Source organism: Anoplopoma fimbria, chromosome 8 (genome assembly GCF_027596085.1).
Source record: "Anoplopoma fimbria isolate UVic2021 breed Golden Eagle Sablefish chromosome 8, Afim_UVic_2022, whole genome shotgun sequence".
Lineage (NCBI taxonomy): Eukaryota > Metazoa > Chordata > Actinopteri > Perciformes > Anoplopomatidae > Anoplopoma > Anoplopoma fimbria.
In genome coordinates this window covers 22,202,999-22,216,324 of record NC_072456.1, presented here as the reverse complement: position 1 = coordinate 22,216,324, position 13,326 = coordinate 22,202,999, and the positions used below count along the sequence as shown (strand labels likewise).

The following is a 13,326-nucleotide window of genomic DNA, read 5'->3' as shown; positions in this document are numbered from 1 at the left end:
TGCAGTTTAATGAAAGCTCATAGTGTCAAATGTTTGTTGAGATAGTGTGAGGTGTTGACATTTCTGTTTATGGCAAAAAGTTGCAATCATTTTGGAAATGTTTTCCTTTGACGCATCATATTATTTAGCTGTAGTTGCTTTAGATACGACAGTAATTTAAACACACATCTCTGAAGTTCAAACAAAATGCATACGATTCAGAGGGGATTATCAAAAGGCTTTTTTACAACTCGTTTTAAACCATTAATTTAATGGTGTATAATTATTTCATGGCTTCTCGTGCATCATGTTTGTATAATATTATTATTCTTTACTCTCCAGTATTTTGTATCATCCTACAAGTAGTCGAGTCCCCATGATAATTAGATCTTAATCTCAGTGGTACGTTTTAATATGTAAATGAAGCATTCTCTTATTAAATATGTATTAATGCGCATACATTTTCAGAACAGAACATTGAACATTGGAAAAAGCCAGGTTGAAAAAGAGTCTAATTTTGTAGAACTCCTCATGACTAATAAACGGAGTGTTAGGTATAAAATCATTGTTCTCTTTCTAACTTCCTTGATAACAGAAATAGCTCAACACAATGTTGACCATCTGATGCTTCCTCTCTCACGTTCCTCCTCAGGTGTAAACTTTGCATCTAAACGGAGGAATAAAAAAATAAATATTGATACAAGAGGAAACAAAAGACCAACATTAGCTCATCTCTGAACCATAATGTGTTCTGCTCCGTCCACAGTGTTGGAGGACAAGCACCGGTCCAATCATGTTCGAGAGGTTCGCGGTGGCTCTTCACAGGAATCTGCCACCTACTCACATAAACACTGCTCACAGTCAGCAGAGAGCAGAGACCCTGCATGTGGTCAGAAGAGGTACAACTCCGTGGGCAGCACAAAAAAAATAAAATAAAATAACACTCCACATCCTCTCCTGATGCCACATGGCAGCGGCTTAGCCCTCACCTGCAGCACAGAGCCAGAGGGAGCGGGAGTTTAGTGATGACACTGGTTTTCTGCTTGGATGAACTTGGGTCAAACAACTGGAAGTCACATGCTTAAAAGTCAAAAACAGCACTAGCCCTTACACTGTCATAGCTATATGATTTAAAGCAACAAGTCCTTTTATATTTGGCTATCCATATCCACAATCACTCCCAAAAGATGTATGCAAATTAAAAACAGCCACATATTGCCGTTAGATTTGAAGGCAACACTGCTCTCAAAGGCTGAATACTACAATTGCGTTAATTCAGGACATTCTGAAGGTTTGTCGTCATGTCATACAAAGAATTGTGACTGTAAAGCGGTGCGAGTCATTTGAAGGTTTTGTGTACATTAAAAGAAAGTCTCTTTGAAATTGCTAACTCTTTAGCCTGTCTCATAATGTACACAAAAGTCCCAGCACACTGTTTTCAGAAGCCATCTGCTTTGACTACCCCAGTCAGGCTTAGTTAATTATCAGGTATAATTGTTTAATAAAACTCGTAATCATTTTAGCTTTCAGTATAATAAGGTGCTCCAGTAGCTTAAGCTATTTGTGTTAATTAGTCAAATATTCAGGGGTGGAAGTCAAGTTTGCAGCTTTCCAAAAACTTCAGATTTGATTAAACATTTAGTTTAATTAGGCAATGTGTTCTCCATCATGCGCCATGTCTAGGCTGATTTTTTTAGATACTTTAGCAGTGATCAGGAGCACAGTTTTAATCTGTCAAACACACAGGAAGCATAGTCACACTAGTGAATTCCAATCAAATTTTATATTTAATGCAAATCACAACTGAAGGAGCATTCATCAGTGCAACATTTATTTTTAAGCGCCTACATTTTAGAGCAACCTATAAACAGGCATCAAGCTAAGCAATTTAAAAACTACAGTATCTGCAAACGAACAAAGGTTATAAAATTGTGAGCTCCAGCTGCATTTCAACAAACCTTATACAAAATACTGATTATGTCAACATTCATTGCTCATGGTGGCTCAGTTGTAGAATTGAAAACCCGTTACTGCCATCTAGTGGGAGGCCAAAACAGTGTCATGGCAAAGGACGAATTTTATTGAATATATAAACATAGAAAAACACTGAAATACTACAACATTTTGACAATATGAAACATTAAACATCAGGGCAAGAGACTTCAGATGGAGCAGACAACTCAATACCCTAAAAACAAAAAAACAAAAAAAAGTCAAGTTACTCATCTCCATTATTTAAACATGCTGTATGTTTTAAAAACAGTGTGCCTCCATGGATCTTACCGTGTTCACATCTTCAATGACAACACTACACCCCTGAACCTCAACGTCGCTTTCTGTGTTGTTGTGCGAGCGGTACTCGTCACTCTCGCTCTCAGTCTCTAGGGTACTGGGCTGAGAGATGGGCAGCATTGGGAGAACGACATCGGCATCCATCATGTTTTATTAAAGGTTTTTGAATTCAAATGGTTTAGCAGTAGGCTTGTTGTTGTGTTGCAAGTGGTCAGTATTTGTAAGCGTGTACACATTCACTAGAAACTGAACATGTGGTAATGTACAGTTGAGAAACCCTCATGTACTTCTCATTTCCCCTTCAGATTAGAGATATGGGAAGAAAAAGGAGCATCCTTGTGCATGTCAAAATAAAAGTTTGTAGCATACCACGTACACATTCGGTTCAACCCGAGCACTTACCTCATAGTCGGGATCTTCCTCGGGGTCTTCGTCGTCAGCAAGCTCCTGATTGAGTGCCTCCACCCAGGTCTGATTCTCCTCGTCCTCATCCTCGTCCAGCTCATCCTGCTTTCTCTTGCTGCCCTTCCCACACGGTTTAGTAGGAGAGACTCTGATTTCTGTTGGGAGACAAGCACATTTTTAGTAAAACAGTACAATCATGCTTCTGTACAGAAGCACTACAGTCTTCCACGCCTATGAAAAAGTCACGTCGTAAATCATACTATGCCAACACCACAAATGCACTTTTTTTTTTTTTTAAACAAGCTTGTATCTGGGTTGGATAACTTTAACAAGTTTGTTTTGGGCCTGATTCATAACAGGAATTTAGGTGACAGATTCTTAATACATTTTTCAAGCTACTGCATGGGCCAAGGAACAAGTGAAGTTTTGTTCCCCAGTCAGAAGCTGTTGTATTTGGCACGATACACTAATCTTGCACTGGTTCTCTCCCCCCAATTCTTTAATGCAGCTCCTATAAGGTTTTGAGTACTAGATATATAAATTAGAGATTACCACCCCTTGGTGTAGGCATACCTTCCAAGTGTTTGGGTTAAAGTTTGGCTTTTCCTACACCCGAGGACACAGATCATCCTCACCTAGACTATCCCAAGTAGAACTGCAAGTAAGCAGAACATGACAATGCCATTACTTTAAAACTAATGGCATTGACATTGTGATTCAATTACAATGAATCACAATGTCTACTACATACAAATTCCTCATCATGGGCAGATGAAACTAATTTCACAAAAAAGGCTGTGTGAGAGTGAATGGTGTCCAAATAGCATCACCAACCAAGAAGCAGTCCAAATCTAAGACCAGGTCTATGTCATGTGTACTCCGTCCTTAGTTATAATACTTATACTAATCATGTCATTACGCAAAGCAAGTTGGAGTGAGGAAAGCTAAAACCTCAAACACTTGAACTGTGTTTTACTTCTAGTTAAATACACTGTTGGCTCCTTGCCCAATAACAGTGCACATCTAAAAATCCTACAGTATGTAATGAGCCCAGCTGCACACACACACAAACAGAGCTTGTTTTTCAAGCTCCATTTCTTTCTGCGTCACAACAGCCTAACATACTTCAGATACAGAGTCTTTTACAGCTGAACATTGAGCAGTTAGGACAGTTTAAGGATATACGTTTCATTTAAAGGAAACGACCATGACAAAAATGTCAGATCAAGCTATGAAATCTCATGAAAAAAAAAAATTAAGTGCTTTAATACACCTTAAATTGTGCATTTATTCATGGAAAACATGCAAATTGCTGTAAATTTACTTATGAAATACACTGTTTTTTTCTTGTCAGTAGACAAAAATGTCAGATCAAGCTATGAAATCTCATGATAGATGTACAAGTTGTCCCTAACAAAAATAAATAAAACACAAACAGATGCAACATTGTGTGTATTATGTGTCACTACTTTTACACCCAAGTATCAGAAACAAGTAGGCCACTGATGAGAAAAAAAAAACAAAAATAAACTTATGCAACTTCTATCCAAAGAATTGCAAAGTGTTATCTAGATATAAACAAATCACAAACAGCCATACCTGGTGAGAGGGAGCACCCGATGCTGGAGGACACCGGGTAGCCCAGGGCGGCCTGCACCCAGCGGGGCAGGACGGACAGCAGCATGCGGGTGACCCGGTGCAGACGCTTCCGCCCGGCGAGGCTCTGGCGTGCGGGACTGGTGACCGGGGGGCTGACCAGGGCCTTCTCCTGAGGCCGCCGGAAGCCAAGCACCCACCAAAACCCGTGGTAGGTGCGTATCTGTGGGAGAGAGATACACATCAGGATGCATGGAAGAGAAAGGAAAATAAAAGTTTAAATGCATACATAGACATAGACGTACCATGAGACCGAAGGGCCAGAAGAGGAGAGAGCGCAACATGCCGGCTCTCCTCACAACGACCTCCTGCAGAGGAGGACACAACACAGGTGAGAAACCACCAGAAACACTATTTATGTGTCTTGCAGTGCGTCCAACATTGACTCTACCTCGGTTTTCTCCGGCTGCTCCAGCTCCTCGGTTTCTCGGTGGGCTTCAGAAGTCATGCTGGGGTGAGGAAGAGACGCTGGGGGAGGACTGCAGGGTGTGTCGGGTCTTGGAGGATGAGATATACCCGGACGTCGCCACTGTTCAGCCAACCAAGAGGGACGGACGCACCTGGGGCAATCAGAGCGCACCAATGGGCAAATCCCGTCAATTAACCTGCTAAAGGCCGCGAGATGAGGGTTTGGAGAGCAGAAGGTCAAATATAATTGGTTCAGAAACTTGAAATGTGCAAACCAGGTACAGAAATCCTACTTTATTATTAAATGCATATTGCCAGATTGACTGCAATATGTTTAATCTAGACGTTGTAACATTTAACACTATGCAAAAAAAACTATGCAACTTCACTAATATTTAAGATTTAAAAATGACTGTGGCTGAATATTTAAAACTTAAACTTAAACTTTTAACATGTATGTTGTTAAAAGAAAACATTTAACATTTTATAATATATAACACACACACACACACACACACACACACACACACACACACACACACACACACACACACACACACACATATGAATATATATACTTAAAGAGTCAAAATTGAATATGAAATTTGCTCTAGTAGTGTACATAAGTACATAATAGCCAGGTAAAAATGACTGTGGCTGAATATTTAAAACTTGAAAATAAACATGTATGTTGTTAAAAGAAAACATTTAACATTTTATAATATATAACACACACACACACACACACACACACACACACACACACACACACACACACACACACACACACACACATATGAATATATATACTTAAAGAGTCAAAATTGAATATGAAATTTGCTCTAGTAGTGTACATAAGTACATAATAGCCAGGTTGGTGAGCAGACAACAATAGCCTACATATCTGGTATAGTCTAAATAACATTAAGTTGCAGGTTACAGCTCTATAATTATTGTAGATTTATGTATAGTGATAGTGCTGAACATCAGAGCAGTGAATTAAACGTCAATTTTAAAATTTAAGGTTTAACTAAATCTTCAAACAAAAATGCCAAATATTTCCTAGTTCAATCCTCGCAATTGTGCAGATTTGCATTTTTTCTTCGTCTTATGTGAAGGTTAAAGAATAAGCTACTACCTATATACTATATTGTATATCTTGTCTATCTAAATAAAAATAAAAAAATAGTGTGATATGCTTTATTCACAGATTTCTGTCATTTTATTTAGGAACGAACATTTAATTGCTTCAATGAAAAAAAAAGCAGATTCATCGCTAATGCCTGGCGTTCTGAGAGGCAGGGAGATGCTTCATCTCTGTCTGCTCATTAGCATATGAAGAGGTTTAAAAAAAGGCCCATCATTAAGCTTCCGTTGACAAGCTCCCTAATTGGTAACCATTTCCAGCCTCGGCTGACATAACATTTACGCATTTGTTGATGCATTTGGAAATAATGTGGGAAGAAGAGCTCTATAAAAGCTGCCTGTAGTCTGTCCTCTTCCTAATGAACCAACAAGCCTGTGGGCAAAAGACAGCTCAAGACATTCAGTGATGGCCAAGGACACAGTCACACGGACGTTTAGCATCGGAGCTATTTGCAGTGGAACCTCAGATGATTTCTCCTCAGCACGGAGACACAGCAACGCCGGAGTCCGAGCTCTCTTGTGGGCTACCAGCAGCGCAAGGTCCCTCGGGTGCTCCCTGGGATCGGACTTCCAGACGAGCCGGGAGAACATTTATCCAAATATCCTGACACCTGAGAGCATCCCACAGTTCACTATACCAAGTCTGTCAGTGCAGAGCAGCTTGAGGTCCTCCGACAAGGAGACAGAGGAGGATGATGTGGATTCAGAAGAAGGCTCAGGGGGTTCTGGGTCTGAGCCGGAGTCGTCTTCATCTGCTTCATCCACCTCCTCCTCGGGCTTCGGTGTGGTTCTGTCGGTCCGCAGGACTGAGTCGAGTGTCTCAGACCCTTTTGCCCAAAAGAGGTCTCTTCTCCAGAGGGAGATGTCCTACCCCTGCTCCTTAGCCGAGGCCCAGCACCGCCTGGACCCCGCCAGCAGAGCCGCCCTCTCACTGCCACACCTGACTAAAGTCACCACCCCGTACGGCTTCGTCACCTTGAGCCAGAGCCCACAGATGGCGAGCGAGGAGGCACTTCTCTACCAAGCTGGGCTGCGGCGCTTAAACAAGGACGAGGAGGCCGCGTGCTGTCCGAAAGACAAGAAGAGGGTTTCTAAAGACTTAACTGACTCACAGAAAAAAGAAACATTAGTAAAGGGAGAGGTAAAAGCTTCTCGTACCTCTCCCATCGGGGCTACAGTCTCATCCTCTTCTACGCCAAGAAACCCTGATGGCAAGCACAAACGTCGTTTCTGCGAGGTTATAAAGAAACACTTCACCTCCCGCCATAAGGACTCAAATTAAGTGCTTTAATACACCTTAAATTGTGCATTTATTCATGGAAAACATGCAAATTGCTGTAAATTTACTTATGAAATACACTGTTTTTTTCTTGTCAGTAGACAAAAATGTCAGATCAAGCTATGAAATCTCATGATAGATGTACCAATTGTCCCTAACAAAAATAAATAAACCAACACAGACAGATGCAACATTGTGTGTATTATGTGTCAGTTTTTCTTGGTTCTTATTTTACTTCAAAGTTCCCTTTTCCATGGAGGGTCACCTTTAAGATAACGGTCAGGAGAGTAAATATTTATATTTTTTAAGGTTAATGAATTCCTCCAACGCTTTCAGGATATTAAATGTCATTCACTCTCAAGCTGTATTCAGCCCCTGGTTGAAAAAGGTCTGTATAGCTTCCACAGCCGGAACTGCAGACCTTCATGCATGTTTGCCATACATGGCACACATTCTTATCTCCTTAGCATATGAAGAGCTACAGTGGAGAGGCCCTTAATAATGGTTGACTAATGCATCCTCATAGCCTGCGTTTTCAACACTCCCACACACTGCGTTGTCGTGGCTAGATGTCATTGTGATGAAGAGTGCTTCTGCTTTAAGTGGCGGGCGATGGGAATACAAGAATGAGACGCAGTAGACGATATAAGTAGATCTGAAATTATAATCACTCGCTGTGTTGTTTCTTTATGTGCATGACATTTTACATCAATGCTTCAAGCCAAATAAGGGTTTCCGCTTTCATTTAATCCACCGACAAAAAGGTCCCCAGCCTTAAACCCCTAATCTATCTATTTCATGTTATAATCAAAGCTTATCAATAACAGTGCAGACAAACTGATACACTGTACAATTAAATTAACAGTGTGTAGGATTTATGGGGATTTATTGGCAGAAATATATTTTCATGAGTGTATAAAAGCGTGAAACTCAGAATGGTTGTATTTTCGTTTCCTTAAATTAGCTATTGATACATACATAGTGAGCTGGATCTCTTCACAGAGTCCGCTGTGTTGCAGCACTATGTTTCTACAGAAGCCCAAAATGGACAAAACAAACACTAGGTCTAGTGAGAGCCTTCCGCTTTTTTACGTGATGTGAAAGTCATCGTAGTTCTCCTCTCGATACCCTTAATTCCTTTAAAAGTTGCTCCTTTAACACAATTAGTAATTGCAATAACTTCACAAAGTTTGTGTGTAGTAAGTCTTTAGGATGAATTTTGGGCAGATTATTTCTGTGAATATTGCAACAGGAATGAATTCTCCTGTTATTTTTAGAAACATTTGATACAATTTTGTCCGTATTTTGTTTGTTTTTTAACAATCATACTTACTTGGGCATCTTTTTTGTCAAGTGTTTTCTTAGTTATTTTGTTTTAACAGCATGCTATTCTAAAGCAGGAAGAGGCTGTGAAGCAGACCGGAAAGGTGTTGCTTGTGTTCAAGTCTTTAGCGAGCACTTATCCTGTGAGTCAAAAAAAGAAAGTTTATTTTTAGTTTAAATAATATCTGAAGTGACTTTATCACTGAAATTAATGAAATGTTGAGACTTACTGTATATATACTTAAAAATATGTCACAGGATGCATTTGCCACTGAAGCTCTGATTCATATCCACATGCTGGTTTTTCTTATTTTGCAGCCTCATTAATTAATTAAAACAGGCTGTTTTAGATTTGGTCAGGCACATGTGTTCCCATCATTGTTACTCAGAACATGATAACACTTTGTCATCATGTTTTACAGAGAGACAGTGACTGTTGTGAAATAGAGTCAGAAATGTGAGTGGTGAACTGTTTGTGAGTCATTCTGGGATGGGAGAACTTCAGCAGCTTACCCTTCTCTCAAGAATAGATTCTAGTTAGAGCGACAGCACAAATAATGTCTGTGCTCAGGTATTAGAATATTATATTATAGTCGCATTTGTGGGAATTTTCTATGTATCACTGACATCACTGTCATTGCACCTATCAGGATATCCCAAATCACCCACTTATCTTCAGTTGTTTATACTCATGTGGGTTTTCCCACGCTGTTCCATCATGTTATGAGACTAGATTTCTTTGTTGATACGAATTCAAGATGCCTCATAGGCTGTATTTAGACACAGATGATATTGTTGTTTATTTCCAAAATGAAAGATCATATTGTCGATGATAATGTCTTCTTAATTGCAGTTGGAGTTGAATCATTCAATTACTTAGGTGGTCATTGATTAATCTCACTTTCTGCATCATAACAATACTCCTATTCTCATCAGCAATACTGACCTCTGACCTCTCAGCAAAAGAGCTGTCTGTGCAGAGATCAATGAAGCGTTTTTTAGGATAATAAAGTTATTATACATTTGCCTACAATCCCCCAGTTGACTAAGTTATTGACATGTTAAACCATCATGGTCTTTATCTGCTTAACTATTTAACCTTTCTTTTAAAGGCAATGAAAGCAAACACTCCTACGTGCAAACACCAAGCCCCGAAGAGGGCATTGCATGTGTAAAGTCTCAAACTGCATCATCCAAAAGAGAGAAGTGCATGCTGAGGATGCACATGGCGAATGTAGATCAACTGAGAAAAGAAGGGAAACTAGTGTGCACAAATTGAAGGGGCTTTGCTATGTAACTGCTCTCCCCCTTCTATCAGGTTGAGGTTAGCTCAGAGAGCAGCTCTGCCCTCAGAACAGACACCACTCTTCCGGTACCAACCTCAAGCTCAGACTGAAATGATTAATGCAAAAGATAACGGGAGCAGAAAACCCACTATGAAAAACATGCAACTACACAGACACAAGAGAGAGAGACGCAGAGAAACAGAGACGGAGGGAGTTACTGTGACAAACGGGAAGTATTTCAGAGAGGCACTGAGTTAGCCACCTGTGAGCTCCACACACACTTCAGTGTTCAGTGACAGCAGTTCACTGCGAGAGAGGTGGAGGAGCAGGTTAGGTGTAGCAACTTTATAGATTCCCGATGGCGTCTGGTCCTGGTAGCAGAGTGGAGGAACAGCCACCAGCTCTGCCTGCCAAACAGCACAGGTAAGACCAACAAAACTCATATAGATCTGATTAGAAGTTTATGATTATTTCTCTGATTGGGATATTAATTCATAATCGCAAAGTCCTTATTAAAAAAGATCCTACATAAGTGGGATAAAAGTAGATTTCATGTAAATATAATCTATTTGGTAATGTCAAGAATCCTGCAGTGCATGCACACAGATGTGTTATTGTTGTAATGTTTGTGCATCTTCTTGCACAGGCTCCTTTCCTCCAGATGCTCCAGTGTGGAGTTGGACTGTGCGATGCTGAGCCCTGTTGCACTCCACTATCAAAACTACACATGCGACGAAGTCTTCCCCGAACCCACTGACTGTCATGCCACCCAGTGCCCCATACACCAGCGCTACGGTGGGTGTACAGAGGTTATGTGAAGGGGAAACTACTTGCGTGCTCTAAATGTCATCGTTAAAAGCAAGTACAGTTAAAATGTCATGTCACTTACTGCGTCATTTACTGTCGTGTTGTTCCCCAATTTTGGAAACATGATAGACGTATGTAGCTCAGTGTGAGGGAAAAAGACATTTCTTACTATAATGTTGGGTTCAGTCTTCTCAGTTCGTCTTTCTCGTGAGAACTGAAAGAGAGGAAGTGACCGTCTGAAACGTATACTCTCAGTAACATGCATGAGATGTTCAGGCAGATTACAATGGCTTTACAGAAAGTCCATGTGGACCAAACTGCTTTCTGATGTGTAACTCCGTTGTGAATGCAGACTCCCCAAACTGTTGCATGTTCAACTCTGACCTTAATCTCTCTCACTGTGCTGCTCAGATCCCTCCAGACACCAGGTGAGATTTTTCTCCGATGGCACCCCGCCGCCTGTTCCAAAGAAGAGGTTGGCTCGCACCCTCTCCCTCCCTGGCAACAATGCGCCTCAACTCTCTCCTCTGTCTCCACTGCAAATACACCCTCAAAACTTCGACAACCCCCTGTACATGCTGGCACCCATACCCGACACCCGATTCGACGAGGACGCAGAAGAGTTCGGAGCATCCACTGGGAGTCCTGTCCCCTTGCTGTCCTTCTCCCAGCTGTCCTTTGACACCCCGGACGAACACCTGCCCTACCTCTTCGGCGGGTTTGACAACCAGAGGATCGTTTCTCAGGGGATCCAGTGTCGACATTTACTCTTTCTGAGGAGCACGGCTCAGAGCGTGGAGGCTGGGATCACGCTGCAGGGAGGGGCCACGGAGAGGGACGTCAGCTCATACCGGCCTCAGGATTTCCTGCTGCGTGAGGGCAACGAGCCAGAACAGATCGGAGACACGGTTTACTATAGCCTGCACAGCCCCAAGCTCCCAGGAAGGATGCTTGGTTTAAGGGTGATGATAAAGCTCTTTTAATCACTACATCTAGTGTACAGTATGTTCTGTGCGATAAAGCATGATGTTAAAATGTTCTGTTGTTGTGCGCTACAGTCACTTGCAGCCCTTGTGGGCATACAAAGTGGTACGCTATGCACTCTGCACACAATGCAAACTAGATCTTTATCTAGATTGGCAAGTGTTAGACTGACGTGCGGTTCCAAAAACACTTCCTCTAAACTGTCATCAGGTGTCACAGCTGCAACAGGAAGGCCCGAGTAGATATATTTTTTTTTCACATTTAACGCTGATCCCTGTTGCAGTGCAAAATGTTTTTGACTTATGACTTTAATTGATTAAATGTCTGTTTTCTGTGCAGGTACTCAAACAGCCTGATGGAGCTTCATCAGATCAAACCAAACACAAGCCGTCACACGTCAACGTGCAAGATGTTATCGCTCATTTCCAAGGAAGCAGCTCCCTGAGGAATGATTCCAGAAATTTTCAAACTCAAGACCCCTCTCATCCTTTTAAGTCAGACTGCACTGCTGCTCAACCACGAGGTGGAGGCAGCAGTGAGTGTGCAGCAGCTCATGTAAGCATTAATCTGACCTCAGTTCAGTCTTTCCTCCAGAAAGGGCTCCTGGTGAGCGTGGAGAGAGACCTGCCTCGCGCCACTCTAGAGGACTTCGTTCAGGACCACAGCTCGCTGCAGAGCACAGATTGTTCGCATTATGACAGACGGGTATGTGCTCTGCTGCTGCAGATATTAACGGGCTCACAACATCTGTACAACATCAGCGCCACCGCAGTTGAGCTCAGACCTCGGAGGATCTTTTTAGTGTGGCCCAGCAGGGAGAATGAAGAGGGAGAAAAGGAGCTAGAACACGACGCCTCTGAAACGGAGAGAGGCCACAAGAGCAGCAGATGGAAAGAGGAAATGGAGTGGGGAAACACGGAGGAAAAAGGAAAGATCCAGATGTTATGGAGGACACACGGTTCCCCTCGTGTGGTGTTAACACCGCTATCGCCTGCTACATCCGTACCTAACCCCCTCAGCTACATCAAATCTCAGATAGGAGCCTTAATTCAATACTGCCTCCACTCACAAGACAGCCTGACACCTCTGGACTCAGGTCCAAACATGTCCACGTCCTCACACCGAAGGGGCTTGTTTACCTGGCCTCTCGGCTGCAGAGTGAGCGCAGCGGGCCACAGATGGCCGACATGGTGGCCCTGCTTCAGGTTCTCCTCTGGGGGCCGCATGTCTCACTCTTCAAACACAGAGGCTCCATGACCACCGCCGTGCACAACTGGCTGACGGTGAAGCGAGCTCTGCTGGTGATGAAGTTGGCAGAGAGAGGGCTGATCCAGGATCAGTCTGCTCTGGATTGGGAGGACTGCATGTGCCTGCAGTACCTGTCGTTTGCAGACCCTGAGACAGTTGTGAGCATCACTAGTCAGCTATGGCTCTGAAAAAGGACAGTCCATGTTGAAATTATAAAGCTACAGTCCAACATAGCAAGCTGTAAACTGTCATACTGTATTATGTACAAATAATACAAAAATACATGAAGAATGTGAATTAGGGCACAATATAATGCTCCTCAATGAAAAATTGATTTAACAAATTGCTGCATAATCATAAAAAAGGTGTTTTCTCAATCAGCTCTTTACGCTAAGTGATGGAATTGTAAATTAACAAACTATTTTTGTACTTCTGTTTTTCTCTACCATTTAAATTATTGTGCGAAAGTTCTCTTGCTTGTTCTCAGTAAATCAATTGTACATTTTTTCTTAA

General features: G+C 41.9%; 2 protein-coding genes across 2 annotated transcripts; one reads left to right on the top strand and one right to left on the bottom strand.

The window, feature by feature from the left end:
* Positions 1–1,804: 1,804 nt before the first annotated feature.
* On the bottom strand, positions 1,805–4,829 carry org (oogenesis-related gene). The gene is made up of 6 exons (XM_054603369.1): positions 4,724–4,829; positions 4,578–4,640; positions 4,276–4,495; positions 2,674–2,831; positions 2,263–2,373; positions 1,805–2,167 (listed from the first exon to the last, which is right to left on the bottom strand). Exons 1-6 carry the CDS (start codon positions 4,778–4,780, stop codon positions 2,120–2,122), a joined length of 657 nt encoding a protein of 218 aa, XP_054459344.1. The 5' UTR covers positions 4,781–4,829; the 3' UTR covers positions 1,805–2,119.
* Positions 4,830–9,931: 5,102 nt separating this feature from the next.
* Positions 9,932–13,326, top strand: peak3 (PEAK family member 3). The gene is made up of 4 exons (XM_054603233.1): positions 9,932–10,197; positions 10,421–10,569; positions 10,993–11,543; positions 11,905–13,326. The coding sequence occupies exons 1-4, from the start codon at positions 10,133–10,135 to the stop codon at positions 12,820–12,822; spliced, it is 1,683 nt and encodes a 560-aa protein (XP_054459208.1). The 5' UTR covers positions 9,932–10,132; the 3' UTR covers positions 12,823–13,326.